The 23080-nt window shown below is 32.3% G+C and overlaps 1 protein-coding gene across 2 annotated transcripts; it reads left to right on the top strand.

Annotated features, from left to right (window-relative positions):
* The first annotated feature begins 272 nt into the window (after positions 1–272).
* On the top strand, positions 273–22835 carry LOC134250282 (uncharacterized). Of its 2 annotated transcripts, none has more exons than XM_062732636.1 (4): positions 273–304; positions 21456–21621; positions 21732–21746; positions 22471–22835. In XM_062732636.1, the coding sequence occupies exons 1-4, from the start codon at positions 278–280 to the stop codon at positions 22734–22736; spliced, it is 474 nt and encodes a 157-aa protein (XP_062588620.1). In that variant the 5' UTR covers positions 273–277; the 3' UTR covers positions 22737–22835. The 2 variants fall into 2 exon arrangements, with proteins under 2 accessions (XP_062588620.1, XP_062588613.1); XM_062732629.1 differs by lacking the exon at positions 273–304 and adding an exon at positions 21246–21332.
* The last annotated feature ends 245 nt before the right edge of the window (positions 22836–23080 follow it).

The raw sequence follows: 23080 nt of genomic DNA, 5'->3' as shown, positions 1-23080 counted from the left end.
GAAGCTTAAAAATAGCAAAATAATTACAAATGCAACTTTCATGTAAATAAAAGATCTAGATCATGGTTAATTACACTCTTCAGGTAAAATTTCCAAAATTTAAGAAACACATCAGTAATTTTAACTAATTCTAAACCAGACACATTATTGCATAACTTGCACGATCCCCATGCCACTGACTTTCATTTTCTCTTTGAATAGCATTTAATGTACAAACATGTTCTCAGATGTATGCATCATATTATACATGTGCTTTTTGACAGTGTCTTTGAACAGTATGTCTGATAATTTTTGGAAAAATGAGGTAACTATTCATTTTTGCAAAACATTATGCATGGGTCTAAATTCTTATCAAACATAAAGACATACCAATACAATTTCTTAACATTTAATATGTTACTTATTCGTTATACACCTAGCATCTGAAAGATGGTTAGACATGTTAAGACATGTAGACATGTTGAGAAGAAGAATTTTTAAAGATTTTTCCTATATATTTCTATGCAAAACTTGGATTCCCTTTTGTGGCCCCGCCCCACTCCAGGGGTCATGGTTTTAACAATTTAGAATTTACACTACCCCACGATGCTTCCACATAAGTTTCAGCTTTTCTGGTCCAGTGGTTCTTGAGAAGAAGACTTTTAAAGTTTCTTCCTATATATTTCTATGTAAAACTTGGATTCCCTATTGTGACCCTGTCCTACCCTCGGGGGTCATGATTTGAACAATTTCGAATCTGCACAATCCCAGGATGCTTTCACATAAGTTTCAGCTTTTCTGGTCAAGTGGCTTTTGAGAAGAAGATTTTTTAATGACCCCACCCTATTTATACCCCCGCTCCGAAGGAGAGGGGGTATAATTTTATCCTTGTGTGTCTGTTCGTCCGTGTGTCCGTGTGTCCGTCCGTCCGTCTAGCTGTCCGTACAACTATCTGTCCGTCCGTGTGTGTCCGTAACCAATTTTTGTCGCAGTTTTCTCAGCAACTACTCATCGCAGATGCTGAAATTTTAAGACAATATTCTTTGAGGTATGTCATCCAGTGGGGTACATTTTTATTCAAATTCGATGTCAACTTCCTGTTCGTCTGGGCGTCTGTCCGTTTCATACATAACAAATTTTTCGTTGCAGTTTTCTCAGCAACTACTCATTGCAGATGCTTGAAATATTAACACAATCTTCCCTGAGACATGCCATATGGTGGAATACATTTTTTGTCGGCCTCTGCCCGTTTCATTCATAAGAAGCTTTCATCGCAGTTTTCTCATTAATTATTCATAGCAGATGCTTGAAATTTTAGTACACTCTTTGTTGAGGCATGCCATATGGTGGGATTGATTTTGAAATATTTACATTTCCAATGTCTTTGTCCGAGATAAATAAGACAGTTATTCCTTAAATGAATCTTATGTCAACTTCCTATTTTTCTGTGCATTTGCCTCTAATTTAACCTGTGTATTTTAACATGATAGTGTTTATTCATATCAGAGCGGGGGTATTACTAATGAGCTTTGGCTCACAGATTTCTTGCTTTGTATTTTCTTGATCAACTCCCTTTTGAAGGGGACTTGGCCTTTCATTTTAACAATTCAGATCCCCCTCCATCCAAGGATGCTTTGTACCAAGTTTGGTTAAAATTGGCTCAGTGGATCTTGAGAATAAGTCGAAAATATGAAAGGTTTGCAGACAGACGGACGGGCAGACAGACAGACAGACGGATTACAGGAAAAATATGATCAGAAAAGTTCACTTGAGCTTTCAGCTCAGGTGAGCTTATAATTTTGGTAAAAGACTCATTGCTTGTTAAATTAGTGCCAATAATTCCTTGAAGTTTTCGAATATGCATTGACTTTCCTAGTTTTGACTCACTCCTCCTTCAGTCTCGAAGAAGGTAGGCCAATGAAATTCACGTTTTTGTTTGTCTTGCCTATGGATGATGTATACCAAAATTGGATGAAATTGGTTGAAAATGAATGAGAAGAAGCTGAAAAATTTTAAAAATTACAAAATAAGGACGACAACAGATTTTATCAGATAACTATAGCTAAAACATCATTGTCACCATTTAGTGATATTATTTTTAAATTTCCTACAGGTGAATCTGGTATTTTTGGACAACACATTTATTCGCCTCCCGTTACCTGGCCACATGAAAAAAAAACAAAGTGTTCAAGACAGCACTTCGAGAAACCCCAACCTTGACGTATGGACTTTATGTACTTGATTCCAGTAGGAGTTCTTATTCAAGTGTGAATACTGTTACACGAAAAGTTACTAGGGTAGGCTTTCAGTTAAATCCATTCTCTTGGGCAGACACAAAGTTATTTGGAGCTAGAATCAGTTTGATGGCTTGTGGACGATAAAATCTTTCAACGCTGTCAGGGTCGATCAATGAACACGAATATGTCATTCGATAATAAATATAAATGTTGAATTGAAATGATTTCAAATAAATTAAATGATATATAAGAAAAGGTGATTTGATATTTAATCTTGATGCATACTGGTAGTACATTTCATACTAGTAAGCAAAATCTTTGACACCGAGGTCAGTTTGTTGCATTAAGCAAAAGTACTAGTGAATATCAATGCACAAATCAAAAAGATATTTTTTTCTTATTCATGAATAAAATTCAACAGTCATTGAAATAAAACCTCCACAGCTGTTGATGTGTCACCTATTTGCTTTTTTTCAAAAATATTTTTTATCTTTTTTTTAATCGTAGACGTTAGCAAATACATATTATAAACGTTTTTACTGAATTCTGAGTGAAGTGAAGATTCATTAGAATTCTCGCCCGCGAAGTAAATTTAATAACACTAGTTTCTGACTTCTTTCTCGGAAATATTCATATATTTATATCGATATTACTTTATATTTATTTTTTCATATCGACAATGATTGAACATTTTGCTTTGATCAATTTCTGATAATCCATATGATTTTTAAATCGATAAATTTTAAAGCAATAAAATCAATTAAAAAAAGAAGTTGCTTTACGTAATATATACCGGTATTATGAAAAAAAAATCTAAATACAAATCAAAATACGTGTAGAAATAAGGAATTATTACATTTTGTGTGTTGATAAGACAACAAATTATAAGAACATATAGTTACAAAGTTATAACACAACAAGTGTACAGACCTTTACGCTTCCGTGGAGAAATATGCCCCCATATTTACCAGATTCGTGAAAACATAAGAATTTTTAGCATGCCTTAGTTTTTGTGTGCAATATAAGGAGGGGCGGGGGATAAATCCCTGATAAATATTTGAGTGCAATGCAAGTATAATCATGAATATCAAACTCGAATTGCAATAACTGAAAAAAGTCACTTATCATTATCAATGACTCCGAAAGGAAGTTAATATAAATTTTACACAACGTTACCCTGCCACACGCCATCTCACACACAAACACACCGGGAGAATAATGCATTTTAGCAAATTATCAACTCATATTAGAAATCTTACTAGTTCTTACTTTGCATATTAGCAAACGTCCGAAGAATTTTATTCGAATACTATAATTTTTTTTTATTTCTTTGTCAGTGCATGTGTAAACTGACATTTATATGAGGCGCCATTTCTATATCTTTTAGTTATTTTTTGAAATTTTAAAAAAGAATTATTGATATCAAAAAGTCGATTTTGAGATGAAAAATAAATCTTGATATCAAAAATTCGAATTTTTGATATAAAATCATAATTTGACATCAAAAATCAAAATTTGATATCAAAAAAGTATGTTTTGATATCAAGAAATCCATTTTTTGATATCAGAAATTAACATAGATTTTCTGATACTCCCAGTATCAAAAAATTGAATTCTTGATATAAAAAAAAAAAAATCAATTTTTTATATCAGAAAATCGATTTTTTTTTATATATATCAGAAGACGATTTTCTGATATAAAAAATGCCATCGAATATTTGAAAATATAAGAAAATATAAATAAGATAGATAGATTTACTTTAAGAAATGCTCCCTTATTCCTGTTTCAATAGTGTCATCTTGAGCACTGATTCCGCCGCTACTTAGTGATTAGTGTTATCACTAATGACCAACTTCTGTAAAAACGGGTGAATTTATAATCTGCATCAATCTAAAGACTATGTGTTGTTGAATTTCAGATATCAAAAAATTAAATTGATTTTGTGATGGAGTTACTGCTAAAAAAATGATTTTCTGATATCAGATATTTGAACTTTTTATATAAAAAATCTCGTTTATTTTCTGATATCAAAAATATATTTTCTGATATCCGAAAATGATGTTTTGCTGAAAAAAAAATCGAATTTCTGATATAAGAAAAGACCTTAAAAATATTAAAACGGCGTTCCATAGAAATTCTAGTTGATGGCCACGGCAAGTAGGAGATTTTGAACAGATTCTGCTTTATAAGAATTTAAAAACGGCTTTGCTAATAAATTTCCATCGGAATTTTAACATTTTTTTGGAAGATATGGTTTCCGATGACTACATAAATGTTGTCCATGAAGAACTTCATCTTTTTAATATGAATTTAAGAGTACTTGTGTGTAGAATCGGAGCGTTTAAAACAAATTTTGTTGATGACCAATCACAATTTTTTCGAGTTCCTTTTTCTTATAAGAGCTTTGTTTTATAATTTATTGTGAAAATCTTTGTATAAAGTGTTAGAAAGTCAAACTTTTATATGTTATAGACATAAAAAAATTTGCAAATTTAAAGTTGTTTAAAAAGTTTTCAAGATCCTCTTTTACACAACAAGTTGAAAATGCTGTTTAACATCAGCTAGTATCTTAAGGAGTAGATAGGAGCTTGGTAGAGCATTCATTTTGTTTACTCCTTAAAATGAAAGAATGAATGAAATTTTGCACTAAAAGTGAAACATGTATGAAATATATGGAGATAACGAATACATGTAGATTTCAAGCTCATAAGTCTATAAAACAATACAAAACAGGAGCAGAGCAAACACGGACCTCCGAAACATCAGACGTAGGATCATATGTCATGAAGAAGTGAGCATCCCCTGCCGACTGGTCACAACCGCATTGTGCTTCTTGTCATAATCGGGAAATGAAGGAAAAATTCGTCGTCTTTCCAAGTAAAATATCCAAATATGAAACAAATGTGTCAGACTCTATGGTACATGCATCTTTTATCTCAAGCTCACCGGGACATATCGTATCGACATGCATATGATAGTAGAACAAATTAAAAGAACATCTTTATAATTTATTTAAAAAAAAAAAGTATTCTTTTTAATTTTAAGTTTAAATAAGTATTTTTTGTGCTGAATAAGCAGTAACAAATAATCAGCGTTGTAGAAAATTTTTGTTAAAAAGACTATTAAATCATGTAGGAAAGCTGTTGATAAAAGGTTAGAACTGTGGTATGAAATATCGTGTCCACATTACATCTGTTTCAAACATGATAACAAATTGCGCTTCAATATTTGTATCATGTGATATTTCATTATATATTACATTTCTTTAAATACAATTTTTTTTAGAAATATTAGAAGAAAGGTAGTATGCCCAATAGGTAAAGAAATTTAAGATTTCGGTATGTTACTTTTGAAAATGGTTTTTGCTTCTCTTTTTAATTGCACTTTTGCTCATTGTCCAGTTTTATAAAACGTATATAATTTGATTTCACATAAATTTACTTCTTATGCTAATATTGATCACTTCCTTGTTGGGGATGAAAAATGACTTTAAATGGTTATTTCGCTGATAAATAAGATTTTTGCATCATATTATGGCTCCTTCATGTTGAATTATTGACCATGGCATTGCATAGCAATCCGGATATATGACCGTGCAAGTCTGAGATGGTTGATTTTAACACTAGAGAATTCCGATAATAAAATGAAGTAAAAACACGTGCTGAAGACGGATTCAATTTATTAAGAGAATTGTTTAAATAGTTATATGTAGCCAAGCAAGTAACCATACATATATAACATGGTAGAGAATCCAAAGAACGACAAAACATCTCAATAGACATTGTCTTGAGTGTGTGACATTAAATAACTATTCCACCTAAAAATTAAAAATGAGTTTTTTTTAATTCTAAGGAACAATAATATTGTTTTGTAAATGTGTAACATAGTTGTAAATAAAGAGATTTTCATTGGTTGGTTGAAAAATAATATGTAAATTAGATCCATACATAGATGAAATCACACTACTTATGTTTCCAAAGAGGAATAACTCCAATAAATTTTAATAACAATTTGAAGATAACTCTGTAAGACATACCTTATAGTCTGTTTCAAAATGTGCTATAACTGTGATCCAATTTTGCTCCTGAGTTTAACAATAGGAATTTTTATATTTAAGAAGAAATTGATTTATTTTTCTCTAAATCATCTCAATGTTTATTAAAAATCAGATTAGAACGTTTTTAGACAGACCTTTGAAAAATAAATTTCCTTCTTTGATGTCTGTATTAGTTTCTCTTTCTGTTAACTCAAATATGCTACTGTCCGTCTTCTCAGTATCATTCCAGTACAGAACCTAAAATAAAAAATATATGTAGATATAAGTATATATATTTATACTCACTTGAATGATATTATAGTAACCTTGAATGATGCAATCATAATAATAACTGAAACCCATTTATGTCTTATTCCTGATGTTTAATTTTGCTTTGGAATAAAATTTCATTTACATTATTACAATAACATAAATATACGGTCATATTTCACAAAGATAAAAGCAAACAAGACAGAAACAACTGTCCATAACAAAGTGTTGTACTTTATGCATAGTTATTTTTTAAGGACCTACATGACCTATGGACAATAAATTTTGTTAAACTATTTTATCATCATAACTACAGATAAACTCAGCAATATTGATTTCCATTGTTTGCTATCTCTGTTATTTGTTTTATGCATATACAAAATTAATATTATTTATATAGCTGGGGAACCAAACATTATTTTCTTTTTTACAGAATTTACAGAATTTTTGTCAGTAGTAAATGCGTTTTACGGCAAGAAGGAAAATAAATATATAAATTTTGCATGCTGTGACATGCTCTCATAAAAGTATTTATGTAAATATTCAGCATTATGAAACCTGCATATATCATTACATCAAATTAAATTCCTTGTTTATAAACCCATTTGTATGAAAATGATACGGCAGATAAAGTCTTCAAATCAATACAAATACATTATCAGAAAAACATTTGATTCCATGTTTTTTTTTTATACATTTACTTCATAATGTTATTTTAACAAGAGATGTTTTGTAAAACACTTATTCCCCCACCCCAACAACTGGAATATTTCAAATTCATATCTGTATGTGCAAACTCTGCAAAGAAAATGAATGGAAACTGTTGGTGGACAGACAGACAAACAGACCAACAAAAAGCAGCAAAGCAATATACCCTCCCCTCACGCAAGGGGGCATAGAAAATAAAGTAAACCCTGAAACCATAAATATTCAGAGTGCTAGGTAGGAAACTTGAAGTTTACCATCAATTATTATGTGAAAAGACTATCACTTTAAAGTATTCATTCAATAATTTTTGAAACTGAAATTTAATTGCTTGTAATTAAACTTTAAAAGATATGTTCAACAAATGAAATAAATGTAAGTTATTGAAAATAATAGAATTCTGGTATGTTGAAAGTGAAACATACCTCTTTTAATTAAAATGTTGCAGTATTATTTTGTACATGTTAAACAGTGAAATTAATAATATATCTCTTTTTTTTACTGACTTTACTTTAAACACTCCGTTGCTGTAACTCAAAATCTGTCCCTCCCATTCCATGTCCTCCCAATTATTAGTCCAAGTATGATATATTTCTCTGGACACAAAGTCTGTCGGGTTTGTGGTACATGTATTACTTTACTGATGCTCCTTCGTTTCTTTCAGTAATGTTATCAATTTTTTTCACTTTTTTTTCATCAAATATTTTTCCTTTTTTGCTAAAAGACAATAATTGTCGAAATTCCTTTTCCACTTTGAAAACTTTATTATAGACATTAATTTGAGTCCTCAACGCTGTCACCTTCTCTTTCTTGGTCTTTAAACTACTCAATTTTTCATTTATTTCACTTTCCGAACCCCATAATTTATGTCTATATATATTTTCTAAGCTTAATTTTTTCCTTTATCTTCTTGTTCTTTTCTTCTTTTTCTTTTATAATTTGCAAATGTCTATTATTAAATAATTCTTCATTCCTTATCTTATTTTCAGATTAAAAGGCTCTACGGTTTTTTCTACCTGCATTAATATTGTTCCTCTGTTGGTCTTCACTTTTTACTAGCCAGTTTTTGGTATCATTATTATTAATCATTAAAATACTTTCAATTGTATTTACAGATGACATGGCAACATATTTCAGTGTAAAATCTAACTCACCCATTTATTATCCTTCAATTGTAATATTGTTTGTTGAACAGGATAAACATTCTTAAAAAAACAAACTCTGTTGAACATGTATTAAAATATTTTCCTCCATCTAAAAAATCTGCAAACGACTTCTTTGCCTTGTCAATTAAAACACTAATGTATCTCTAAATAAAAAAAAACATATAAGATCATCATTTAACGACATAGAGCATAACAAATCTGACACAGGGTCATAAAAATCTGGACCTTCAAACAATTTGATTTCCCCCTTCAACAATGCAGAAGGGTTTTCATGAATTACATTTAAAACATATAAAAGTCACTGATACACAGTGTTCCTATTCATGGACATTTTCGGTTGGGTGAACATTTCCAAAATAGCTACTACGGATGTATGGAGCGCATTATGCACCAAAAATGTTGCATAGTATTTTAAACTGCTTTTTAGCCGGGCTTATTGCTCAAAGAGCAATTGCCGGCTTATGTGATCCTGTTCAAGGCAGGATGTTGACCCCATAGTCGCCATTTTAAAGTTACGTGCAAAAATATAGTTCTTACTCTCAACCGCTTTTGAAATAATACAAACGCTAAATAAAGCAACAAAAATAAAACGAAGTTTTATCTATATAAAATAAACATTATTAGTAATGGCTTTGAAAACTTCATAAGTCAAAGAACATAGTTCATTAGCGTTAAGATTTTTGATAATCAGTGTTACCGTAGTTCTCTACACATACGAGGTAAAGCAGGAGAGGGAACCAGACTTGCCTGTTTGTTTACATTCAGCTGCGGTACCAGATTAATTCTGATTATGACAAAATCGGACCGTGGTATTAGGATTGAAAACTCACTGTCAGTGTCTTATCATTTATATTGATAGTTTTAAAATAATTTTTTCATCAGAATATAAACGTGATTCATGTAAGAAATCCATTCTACTCTGTAAATGAGCCCGGCTCTCTGTACTTCTGAGTACTTTGATTATACATGGAATAGGATGTCTTCAAACATCGCTAAGGGCTTTTTAACATTTGAAACATGTCATGAATAACGTTACCAAAGCTCTGACATGTGCATTTTATACAATCAGAATCAAGAAGACAATATCACTAAGTGATGGTATCAGTAACATTAAATTTGACCGTTTTATATCAGAGGCAAGGTCAGGTCAAGGTGATTACCTTTTCCCTGGACATTAAGAATAAAGAATTACTGTGGCCAATCAAGCAATTCCTGCTTGCATTTCAAAAGATTGAATGTTTTTTCTTTTGCATAAAAAGACACTACCACAAAGGGCCTATAAGATGATATTAACAAATTGACATCAATAATTTAACTAAAATGAATATTGGCTAATCCGAATTTTCTCTACTCCTCTTAAATGTTTATGACAGATTAGTAATTTTTGTATGCTTCCTATATTTAAATTTTTCTCATTTTCACATTTAGTAAAGTTGTCATAAAAAGATACAAAATGACACAAAAACAAAAAGTTTTGATCGTTTACTAAAAGAGCGGAAAAAAAATACTTTTTACAGATTTTTGGCTCAAATCTCTTCTCAGATTGGAAGCTTATGAAAGCTAACATAGATCTAGTTTGTTTGAAAAATCAAATTTTTTTGATATATTTAGGAACTTTTGTCCCTCATTATTAATTAAACTTACATTTAAAAATTTCTTCAAATCTTTGATCGTGTAAAAATTATAACTAAATTCATTGTTCTATAACAATTCTGAGAAGCAGAAAAGAAGATATTTTTATAATATGTCATTCCGTCAAAAATATAGTCAATGCTAGATTTCAAATTTAGTTTACTATTTCTATTTAAAGTTGTACAATTGTGATGAGGAAAGAAAAATATGATCTTTTTAAATCTCTTAGACCTAAATATATACAACATATAAGTAAACGTACTTTGAATATTTCATCTAGTCAGAAACCAGAGAAGAATCCTACCTTAAGCAGGGAAAACATTGGTGTCTTCCGAGAGGACAGGTCTTACTGTTTCTTGTCGTCATTAATGATAAATTATCATAAAATAAATATGTTCATGGTCAATGGAAACACCGATATTATGAGCTGCTGAGTGTTTGACTATAGTTGGAGACCTAAAATAATGTGGTTTGATGTAATGTTTTCCTGAGATGCAAATACAGCACACTTACAAAAAATATGATATTCATCTTCTATACATGTAATTCAATCATTAAAATATTCTAAAGCTTCATTTATTTTCTGGTAAATGCCAGTTTCTACATTCAAGAGGGGTCCTCATTCTTGAACTATTCTTTTTCAATTGAAAGTGAATACGTTCAATGAAATTGTGATTTGAAAGAACTACTTCAAAAAAAAAAAACATGTACATGTATGATGAGGTACATATAATACAAACTTGCCTTCTGTAATTAAACTAAACCCCCCCCCCCCCCCAAAAAAAAACAATAAAAAGAACCAAGTAATTGTAAAATAGGTTCTAATTTTTTTCATTACTATTTTTTCATAAACAATAATTACATTACACGTATTTGACTAAACGTGGGGATGGGACAAGTGGAAATGAATGTTCAATCCTTTTCAACAGTCAAAATATCTATTTGGAAAAAGTTGGAGGAGCATCCCCCTTCCTCCTGATGTTACGTGGAAGTTCCTTTGCAAGCTAAAAAAGGACATCAGACTTAATTATTGAGGCACAAATGTACATCTATAATATAACCTAGCTTAAATTTCTGTAGTTCACAATATAGTGCAAAATTATTTAAGGAGGGGGGGACTCTACTGCACACTTTTAGGTTTATAAACCAAGAATTTCCTAGGCAAATTCAGTTAATTTATTCCTAGCATCCTTTATCTGACATTGGTTTTATCTCGAAAATTTTGCGGAATGCGTTCCAGTATTTTATTTGTTGGAGTAAAGCTTACTTTTTACAAGCTTATCCCAGCTTTCAAAATCAAATGCGTTTCTTATTTGGGTTAGAATTGGGTTAATCCATACTCCAAATTTCTCTCTCTAGTGTCATGTTGTAAATTTTGAATTTACCGGGTGGCATTTGTATTTACTGCCATCTGGTAAATTCAAAATTTACAACATGACACTAGAAATAGTTGGGACTGGAGCTCGAGCTGATTTTTATAACCTACTGCCAGATTATTTTTATTATTTTCAAGGATCAGAAATAATTTGAATCATTTTGGTTAATAATATTATATCATTTGTTTGTTTTTCTTTTTGGCACAACATAGTTTCCACACTTCTTTATCGATAGTCACTGATAGTTGTAGAAGTTCACCCAACCGAAAATGTCCATTTGTAAAAACTCCATAATTCTAAATTTTCTTTCAGTATGGCTCTGTTATAAATTTACAAATAAAACCAAGAGCTCTAAAATTGTTTAAAATAATTTGCTTTGCAATGATGAAACAACTGCATTCCTTGAGGATAACAGATATTGTAAAAGAAATTGATGCATAAAAAATGTACCAGCAGCAATATAAAAACACAAAATAAAACGATTTCCACTCACGTTCATCCGAGGGAGTTTGTTCCATGACTTTTCAAAAATACACGACTAAAATTTGGATCACCTCCTCCATCTTTAAAAAAAACAATTTTCATATACTTCTTAAAACAAACATGACATAAGGATCTTTGGGTGTACTTGATTGTCCATCAAACTGAATATTTAATTCTTTTTCAATATTATAAAACTCTTGTAAACAAACATCTGAAAATTGTAAAAGAGGGTGCACTGAACATTTAAAAGAATGAACATCGTGAGAAAATTCACTTGATAAAATAGAATTAACTTTTTGTTCTGAAGAATTTCTATCAGACACATGTAAAACATACAGATTCTAAAATACTTTTTGATCACATTCCTTCTCTGAAATATCACACAACATTTCTTTAGTGCTATTTACATAAGTTTCTCCCTAGCTATCTGACACTTCTCTTATCCCGGCAGATGAAAATTTATTTCCAGTATTAAATTGTAAACCATAAAAATGTTTCCCCTTTTTCGTGATAGCTTCTCTGTGTATTGAAATATTTTTACTGTTTAAAAGCTCTTCTTTCACATGATTTCTTGACAAAACAGCCATTTCACTTGATAAAACTGCTATTGTTTCTTTACTTGGTAAATATTTTACGTTAATGTCAAAAAATATTGAAAAAAGCTTCAACAACAGGAGAAATATGCTGCACGCCAATATTATTACTGTTAAAAAATAGTATAACTTTCTTAACTTAAAACTGTCAGGTCTACCCTTTGAATTATCTCTAAAATCTACATTTTTTCAATATATACACATTCTTCTGATTCTTTAAATCTTTGAATCCAACAGAAGGTAGTCACATATAACTTTGCATGTATTGGCAACATTTCCTTCTTTTTTAATGAAAATTTCACTCACATTCTCATTTGTTAGAGATATGATGCATATGAATGTGCAGTTAATTGGAATTTTACCATATATATGCTGTATGAAGTGAACATAATGACAATACATTGAGAAGCGTTACACATACATTTACAACAAAACAAAAAGCATGACGATACAAACACAAAAAGCACACATAGAAGTTTATTCTCTTTAGAGAAGTGGACAGGCATCGCCTACATCCTTTTCTCTTCACAGGTCTTCTTTTATTGATTCTGGAAGACATGAAAGCGTGTGAAGAGAAGTGGATGTAGTGGAAAGCCTGTCCACTTATCTAAAGAGAATAATAGGATGTATGTTACTGTGATAATATTTACATTGTATGGAAAATTCTTTCAGAGTAACTACCATTTTCATAGATGATTTGTGAACCTTAATAAAGTAAATCAAATCAATTTTCAAGATATTACTTAAATTTATCATAAACCAGAAATATTTTGAAAAAAATAGACTATAATGGAAGGGAATTAATAATACACTGAACGATCATTGCAGTTAACTTTTTTTTTATTCTGACCAAACAAGTGCTACAAGTTTGCGCCTTTTTTAATACGCTAGTATAAAAATAAATGTATAATTTATCGCTTGACATAAAAAAAAATCACTGCAACTACATACCACAATTATATAATAATTAGCAAAATACACCCCGATTACACTTCTTTCAAATTGCACGTGAAGTCTTAAAAATACCTGTATCAACTTAATTGTAAACAGTTAAATAATTGACTATGGATCTTTTGTCGTAAAAAACGAAAACTTATTTAATATGGAGATGACAAGGTTGTAATTGTCACTTACAGATAAAAGTGACACCAGTTTTGACAGTCCAGACCAAGAAGATCTTTTCTTTACCTACATTAAAGAAGAGATTGAAAAAATTCATTTTCCATGTGGGAAACCCCTGACTCAGCATATAATCAACAATGGTCACAAGGAGCTTAATCATCTCCGACTGGACACAAAACCTCATCTTGACAATGGATATGAAGCAGATACTGACGAGCCAAGTGCAAACATATTTCCAAATAGACATAAGTAATCTCTAGATTTCCTATCATTGAGGAAATCCTCCGATGGAGAGTCATTTCCAAAATCTCCATTTGAAAAACTAATCAAAGTTGACCATGTAATGAGATCATGTGATTGTGACACTGTTATTCACAATACCAGCAAAAGTGATATTGACACTGTTATTAGTGATGCTAATGGACACTCAAATGGTTTATGCACCTTTGATCTGTGACAACAAACTTGGTGATAGTGATACTTGTATTCTTGATCACCCTAAAAGCGCGAATGACCATCACATTGAGACTGTGCTTTATGACAATACAAGTGAAATTGACACTTGTACTGACCATCGTATTGACACTGTGCTTCATGATAATCCGACTTAACTCAATATGAGTTAAGTCCCGTTATGGAGACAAATAGAGATAAAAAGTCAAGGAAAGATAACTCTCACTCAAATTCACTGACTTCATTTAGCCACATCCATTACGCATGTGCATTTGCTCTTCCTTTCCATCTTTCGTCATCCATTGAAGCTCAGCTTATCCATAACATCCGTTCCCTTGGCTACCAAAAGAAGAACCCGTTAGCGTCATGGCTTTTCTTAGGCCTCACTGAACTGCAGGATATATGGTCTTCTTACAGGCTGTTTTTAATGCTGAATCGAATTTTGCTAGAAGCTCGCTGCTGATCCTGTTATCTTCCAGGGCAAGTGGCCAATAATTGAGCTTCCGTCATTGTGCCATTGCTATTGATTCTATGTCATATACTATTGATAAAGTCGACGTAGACCATTGTCTTTGTAATACATTGCTACCTGCTCATTGCAATTCATTTATCATTGAATATCATTGTATATCATTGAATATCATTGCATATTATTGAATATCATTGTACCCATTGTGTAAACACATGTACATACACTTTGCGTACATCATTGTTGGAATATCATTGTTTATCGATGAATATCATTGTACACATTGTGTATTAATTATTCAATATACACTTTGTGTACATCGTTGAATTGATACTTTATGTACATCATTGTAGAGATACCTTGTGTACATCATTGTATTCATTGTATATTGATGATTGATTTGACTATTGATTGTATTGATGATTGATTTTACTATTGATCGTATTGATGATTGATTTGACTTTTAATCAATAAAGCCATGACAAAAAACTGCCAATCATTCTTAATCTATTTTGTCGACATAATTTTAGTGCTACTGACACTTCTACTCATGTTCACAAACTTAGTGCTAGTGATGTTAATTCTGACACAGTGATTAACCATTAAGGAATAACGATGTTACAAGTGATGGTAACCATGGATACAAGAACCTTGTAAATTCTGATACTGTACTTGACGAAGGTGTGACTGACAGATACAGTGCTGATACCGTGGTTGAGAAAGAGGCCTCGGTCAGAATACCAGACAAACCTGTTCAGGAGAGCGCACTGGAGCCACTTACCAAAACAGACCTTTCTCTGTCCAGCGTTGCCAAGTTACAGAAATCAGATCCTGATTTGAGACTTATTTTAGATTATTTGCAGCAGGAAAAACTACCTCTTTCATAGAAGTTGCTCGAAAAATTATTTTAGAAGCCCCAGATTACCTAGTGGCTGATGATGTTTTATTTCACTCCCGTATAGGTAAAGCAAAGCGTAGCAAGGGCCTTAACCACTTTCAACTTGTCGTTCCAGAGGCGGTCTAAAGTTGTACAACGAGTAACCTATGGGAGCTCATGGGGGCATTAATATGATACCCTGGACCGCATCAAAGAACATTATTATTTTTCCAGGATGTTATCCATCATAAGTGATTTTGTGAAATCTTGCAATCTTTGGCAGAGTTGGAAAATGACCCAAGCAAAGACCAAAGCAAATAAAGTGTCTTTTCCTTCTCCAGTTAAACCATTTGATATTTGGCAAATTGATCTACAAGGTTCATTGCCTGTGTCATATAAGGGAAATACATACATATTTACTGCTACTTGTATGCTCAACATATTTTTGTTCGCTGTACCCAGAGCTGCTAATGATGCTATTATCTTCTGTCGTGTATCAACTCTTTACGACATTTGGTGGATGTGACACCATACTTAATGATCAAGGGACTGAATTTATTGCACAGATAACAACAGAAGTTTGCAAGTTGTTAGACATATCTCAACAATTTACTCGTAGTTTTGCCCACCACTGTCTCGGTGCATGTGAAAGAATGCACAGAACACTAAAAGAACGACTTACTCCATATATGGACAAACAGAGACGAAACTGGAATAAGAAGCTCTCATCCACTGTGTTTTCCATTAATCAGAGCATAAACTCTACCTTAGGATATTACCCATTTGAGATAGTGCTCGGATACAGACCAAGGTTTCCACTGTAACTAGTGACCCTTAATTCTGACCTTCATACTTTACCGAAAGGATGTCAGGAGTACATGGATACTTTTCTTGACAAACTCCATACAATCCGCACAGAAGTATGAAACAACATTAAGGCTAATAAGGATACTATGGTTACCAGAGCCAATAAAAACCCTCATCCTTTACACCTCATGAAAGGTGATTATGTTTACCTGTCTTTTCCTGCAGTAGGCCCTGCAAAGAATCTTCAAGCCAAGTTCTCTGGACCTCATATAGTGCATCAAGTATGCTCAGACTCTCGTGTATTACTCTTAGATCAGAACACTGAGAAAATTTTTATTTTAGTAAACCCATTCGTGTGAACAGATTAAAGATTGCTTATGTTCGTGTACCATCACCACAACCTTATCTACTTGGCCCAGTTATAACTCGCACGACAGTCTCGCCTGCTTGTACTGATAAACAGACACAAACAGACACTCATACCAAACAGGATTCCAACCAAACAACAGACCTCCAGGATCCCATGTTAAATACCCCTGGTGATGACCCTTTGACACAGAATTCTCAGGGAGAAAACCTTGACAAGAACACAAAACTTGCAAATGGTTCAGGGACATGTGAACCTAAGGTACCAGTGTTATCTAAACGAGTGCTACCTCGCCATGTTCGAAGAATCCTCTTCGCTCTAGAGAATCTGACCATCAAGATCCTTTTTCAGTTGAAGTTAGTTCAATGTCGGACACAGGGGCACTTTACAAGGTAAAATGAGTGCCAGGACAAAGAGGATCAGGTAATTCCAAGGAGTTCCTAGTGCATTTTTCTGGGGAACCAGCTTAGAATTCTATGTGGTTACCTTGGGAAGCACTACAACACAATATATAATCAATCAAAAATCTCCCCCAAAGTTAATGTATTTTTTTTTTTACTATCATTGGGTTTTTTTCCATGTATTTGAATTGTTGTAGATACATAACTGTATTACATATTTTTGTGAGGATGTAATAATGTCTGAATTTTGAAAGAAATGTATGGCATGTTAATTCACCTTAAATTGGTCAGTTGATATCAACATGGTAATTAACATTCATATCTACATAGTATTTGATAATGATATTAAAACTTTTGGTTGTAATTTTTTTTTACAGGAGATACCTATTGTCATTTATTATTTTTTTTAAATATTGTCACATTAAAATCTACATCTCTGTTAAGTGTCTATATTTGAACACGCAGGCAACATTCTATTTCCCTCTGTTGAGCTTCCGTTTTTCACTATGTACATATTTAACCTTTTTTAAGCCTCAAATCACTGGACCTTGAAAGTAAGTTTGAGTCCGTTCGGCAGTTGGACACGGCAGTCCTGATAGAGAATGATGTTCTTATACTTCTCTAGATTTTGGTACATTTTGCAATAAAATAGTCATGGCAGACTTCACCATAGTTTACCTTTTATTGCCAATATGTAGTGTCACACTTTTCTGAGGTAAGCCTTGTTTTTATTGTTCATTAAAATATAAATGCTGTAAATATCTTAAAACAACCAGTTTCGGAATTTCTCAACATAGTAAGCCTTAAATGTTTTGCTATTTGAGATTCATTATCTTATATATTTCTTAATACGTTATTTGGATGTACAGTTAGTCAAAAGTGTTCGAGTAATGATTGTACGGTGTCCCGTTCGTGTCTTTTAGCATGTCTTTTGTTCTGTTATATTTGTAGCAAAGTGTAAAGTAAAGGTATAATATTGTAGTAAAGCATCTTTATGCTATTTGTAAGCCATATGTACATGTGTATGCACAGTTTTTAACTTACAGTGTTTAAACCTTGACATCATATTGTGCATAGGTAATTAATAGGTCCGCATCCTTTGTGTGTAGATGTCCCTGTACCAGACACGGTCACATCTAGAGTCTTGAGCGCAAGACGTATACCTTTTCCTTGTGTGTATGTGTGTGTAGGCCTCCACGACAGTAGGACAGGAGGAAGGATTTCCAAACCAGTCCGGACTCCAATTGTATCCGTATTAAGGACACCGTCATCTCCCAGCTGAACACTGACAGTTATCCAGTTTATGTTGTATATTTTGGTTTATTAAATGTAACGTTTCAAAATTTAAAAGAAATTTTGTTGTAAATTAATCAAATAAAAGGGCAGTTTGGATCAACATCCTATAAGCTTGGTCATTAACATGACAAATTTTCAATAGTATTTTTGCATACATTTGCATGTGGCCACTTTGCAGAGGTCTACATTACTGTAGATTTATCACTGAAATGGCATGGTATTACTTGTTTTATGATGTAATGATCTATATTTAGTAAATGTATGCTTTAGTCATTTGGGCTCAAGAATGTTGTATGAGTTTTCACACCATGAGAAGTGTTTGCATAAATAAATGCTTGAAGAGGTATAATGTTCATGTCATTGTTGTCATATCAGTTAATTTTGACTGAGTTATCACTTTCCTTGAATAGCCTTAAATTCAGCTTGTATAATCAAGATCTTGTTTACTCTTCGTGTATGTGACTGTATCTCATTTATCATCTACAATATTCTTAAATTATGCTTTGTGATTTATGGATATATATTATGGTCATTGTATTTGTATGTGTATACCTAGATTGATAATTCTTATAAATTTGAAAAATTTTATTTCGGGGGTGGGGTGGGGTGGGGTGGGGTGTATTATTGACCATGGCATTGCATAGCAATCCGGATATATGACCGTGCAAGTTTGAGTTGTATGATTTTGAGACTAGAGAATTCCGATAATAAAATGAAGTAAAAACACGTGCTGAAGTCTGAGTCAATTTATTAAGAGAATTATTAAAATAATTATGTGTAGCCAAGCGAGTGACCATACAGTCATATAACACTCAGTGGCATCTGTTTCAATGACAATGCACTTGAAAAAAACAATATGTGTCATAATTGTACCATACCTGAATTATAAATTAAAGTTTACAAAGTCTCAACATCCCCTTATTAAATTTGATTGATATGTTTAAACTGCACATGAAGAACCACAGCTGTTTAATCCTCTCAACATCATGGTCATCTATAAAAGAACAGGGAGGATCTACGTTTGACTCATTGACAGATCGTCTTATTCAAAAAGGTAATATTCCTAATTTATTTTGAATGTAATGATATTTTAATTACTGCAAAATTGTAGTGTTGGAAACTTGACAGTTTTGATATATATACTGACACGCAAAAGAAACGCAACAAGCAGTAATAAACAAATGCTTGATTTTTATATCTAATGATTTTCAAAAATGAATACAGTAAGGCTAAACTCACTTTTGAGAACATCAGAGATTTGATAAAAATGTTTATCTTTTTACTTTACTAAGTAACATATGACAGTTAAAACACCCCCTCCCAACCATTCAAGTAAAAGGTGCAAGACTGCCCTAAACAACAATTGCAGCTCAATTTCTACGATACAATAGGTTCATGAATATCGAGATCTGAGCGAAGGAATTATTCTTAGCCATTTTTAAAAGCCCTTTTTCAGATGATTAGGTCGAATTTTCTCTAACTTAGAGCAGTGTAGCCACCTTTGGACTTCCGGTACAAGGACTGTCTGTAATGCATATGATACGTAAGACCCTGCTGAGGCGTAATTTAGTGAATTTTTGCATCAGCAACTCTCCATCACCTTTACATTGAAATTTTCCAGCTAGCGCAATGAAAATGCGTACTTAAGCCGTTTTCAAGAAGCCTTAGCATCGTTACGGGAAACGAAAGAAGAATTTATTTTTTGAATAATTGCTGGATTACATATGATGAACAGTAAAACCCCTTAAAACTCCATAATATTGCCAAATGTTTTGTTGAACATGTCATTTTTGATTTCTGTTAAGCAGACTCAAACTTGACTTCCGGTTATGGTATGAAAATTGTTCAACCGTTACATTACCGATGTTTACCAAATTGAAGATATCCATAATTTTAAGATACAAAATTCCTTACTTTACATAATTATTCCCCCCTAAAGTAGGGTGTTGCGTTTCTTTTGCCTGTCAGTATTCATAGAGAGTTTACATGTAGGATTTAATTTGACATCATGCGTTTAAATCCGACGGATAGAAACGCGTTTAACACACATGAACATTTCAACATCATTAAAGATTCAATATGTTATGTTTTTCCGTTCAATTATTCCATAGGACTTTGTTAATTTGGTTTAATTGATTCATGTGAGATACCAGTAACAGTAAGCAAAGTCAGTATGTCGACAGAAGCAAAGTCAGTATGTCGACAGAAACAAAGTCGGTGTGTCGACAGAAGCAAAGTCAGTATGTCGACAGAAGTCAGTCAGATTGTCGATAGAAGTAAGTCAGTATGTCGACAGACGCAAAGTCAGATGTCTACAGAAGCAAAGTCAATGTGTCGACAGAAGCAAAGTCAGTATGTCGACAGAAGTCAGTCAGATTGTCGACAGAAGTCAGTCAGTATGTCGACAGACGCAAAGTCAGATGTCTACAGAAGCAAAGTCAATGTGTCGACAGAAGCAAAGTCAGTATGTCGACAGAAGTCAGTCAGATTGTCGACAGAAGTAAGTCAGTATGTCGACAGACGCAAAGTCAGATGTCTACAGAAGCAAAGTCATTATGTCGACAGATGAAAAGTCAGTATGTCGACAGAAGAAAAGTCATTCAGTATGTCGACAGAAGCAAAATCAGTATGTCGACAGAAGAAGTCATTCAGTATGTCGACATAAGCAAAGTCAGTATGTCGACAGAAGCAAAGTCAGTATGTCGACAGAAGCAAAGTCAGTATGTCAAAAGAAGAAAAAGAATGATCTTTTCATGCCTGATACACATTCGTAATAACATGGATATGTGTATATGTAAAATCAATATCAGTTTTTCAAATTAGGTTTTATTGATAATTAGAATTATTTATTATTTTTTTTCTTAAATATATAGTTACAGATAACTGTTAAGAGAAATATTTTTGTCTTTATTACATACTTTTAATTTAAGATGTATATTTTTAATCTTTGCATTAATTTTTTGGCATACAGGTAGAAGATGTTTTCAGAAGTATACATCATGTACATGTGCTTCATGGCAGTGTCTGTGAACAGTCTGTCTGATAATTCTTGGAAAAATGAGGTATACATTTTTGGGAAAATATAATGCATGAATTTTAAGTCTTATTAAACATAAAGACGTATACCACTGCAATTTCTTTTAAAATAATATTTTTTTATTCGTTATACCCCTGGCGTCTGAAAGTTGGTTAGAGCAACAAATGGAGACAATTTAATTCGGAATGTTTTGGAGAAGCTTTTTATGGAAAAAACTAAAGGAATAGAACTGGAGAAAATGATGACTAAAATGAATTCTATTGTCGGCGAAATGAAGTCCACGATTGCCTCGCTTAAAACAGAAATGGAAACACGTATGGAATTTGTTTAAACACATTTTCACCCATTATTATTACTTGTAATTTCAAGTTATTGTACGTCAGTCTAAAACATGTTTCGATTTACAAGCATTTCCATTTTTCAGGCAAAAGATTTAGATGTAAGTATTGATTTTTATTATTTGTATTTTTCTAAGTTTAAAAATTCAATTCGATCATAAGAATTTTGATTAGAAAAATCATAAATAGAATGATAAAGAATGCTGGGGTTTGAAAAATTAAATGTAGTATTACTATAACAAATCAGCATTTTTTAATCCAACAAAAGAAAGTAATTTCTAAAATAAAAATATATTTTTAAAAGCCTATACTTTTTGTTCAGATTGGAGTTTTGGACAATAATACTAGTATAAAGGTCGTTGGAAATGGAATTATGTATATTGAAAAATACTTATTTTGCGTTTTCAATTTATGTTCAATTACTTTAACACAAGAACCTCTAGTCTTTTAACCTAACATATCATAATTTTGGTAGAAGACTTACTGCTTGTTATAACAATGCCAGTAGTTCCTTGATGTTTACAAGAAAAAAAACATTTTTTTTTTATAAATGCATTGCTTTTCATGGTTTTTGACTTATCCTTCAGTCCCGAAGAGGGTAGGGGCCATGGAATTCACATTTTTTTTGTCTTGCCTATGGATGCTCTATACCAAAGTTGGTTGAAAGTGAATGAGAAAAGACTGAAAAATTTTATAATTTACAAAATAAGGACGACAACAGATGAAATCAGATAACTATTGGTCACCTAAGTGACTCAGGTTACCTATAGCTAAAACATACTGGTCATCATTTACTGATATTTGTTTTTAAAAAAATTCCTACAGGTGAATCTGGTGTTTTTGGACAACACGATTACCCATCTCAGGTTACCTGGCCACATGAAAAAAACATCGTGTTCAAGACAGCATTTCAAGAAATCCCAACCTTGACATATGGACTTTATTTACTAGATTCCAGTATGAGTACTAATTTGCGTGTGCGCACTGATACACGAAAAGTTACCCGGGTAGGATTTCAGTTAAGTCTAAAACCTTGGGGCAATACCATATTGTATGGAGCTAAAATCAGTTGGATGGCCTGTGGACGATAAAATCTTGTAACGCTATCATGGTCGATCAATGAACATGTACAGCATATGTCATTCTGAAAAAAAAAATGTTCAATAAAGAAATATATATAAAGAAATTAACTTATCATCAGATGTTTCTTTCTTTTGCTTAATGTCCCATTAAGAATTTCCCCCTCATTTTGAAATGTTACCAATTTCCATTAGAGGGCTATAGCGAGGTTCTCTTACAGTATATTTGGTCCAGTAAATTTCTAAAAACGAAAGATAATCAGTTTAAGATTATAATGAGCTTCCATATAAGGAAATTAGGTCGGACATACGAGGGGCGTTAGAAAAGTTCGAGGACAAGTTCTATTGTGAGCGCG

This window comes from Saccostrea cucullata, unplaced genomic scaffold (genome assembly GCF_032062105.1).
Source record: "Saccostrea cucullata isolate Sc308-1 unplaced genomic scaffold, CSIRO_AGI_Scuc_v1 ctg1984, whole genome shotgun sequence".
In the NCBI taxonomy this organism is placed as follows: domain Eukaryota; kingdom Metazoa; phylum Mollusca; class Bivalvia; order Ostreida; family Ostreidae; genus Saccostrea; species Saccostrea cuccullata.
The sequence above is the reverse complement of the archived record's forward strand: the minus strand, read 5'-3'. Positions and strand labels throughout refer to the sequence as shown.

Coding starts and splice junctions, on each gene's coding strand:
- LOC134250282 (XM_062732629.1), top strand. CDS start 21,249: ATGTTTTCAGAAGTATACATCATGTACATGTGCTTCATGGCAGTGTCT. Junction 21,333..21,455: donor ATAATTCTTGGAAAAATGAG/GTATACATTTTT, acceptor GGCGTCTGAAAG/TTGGTTAGAGCAACAAATGG.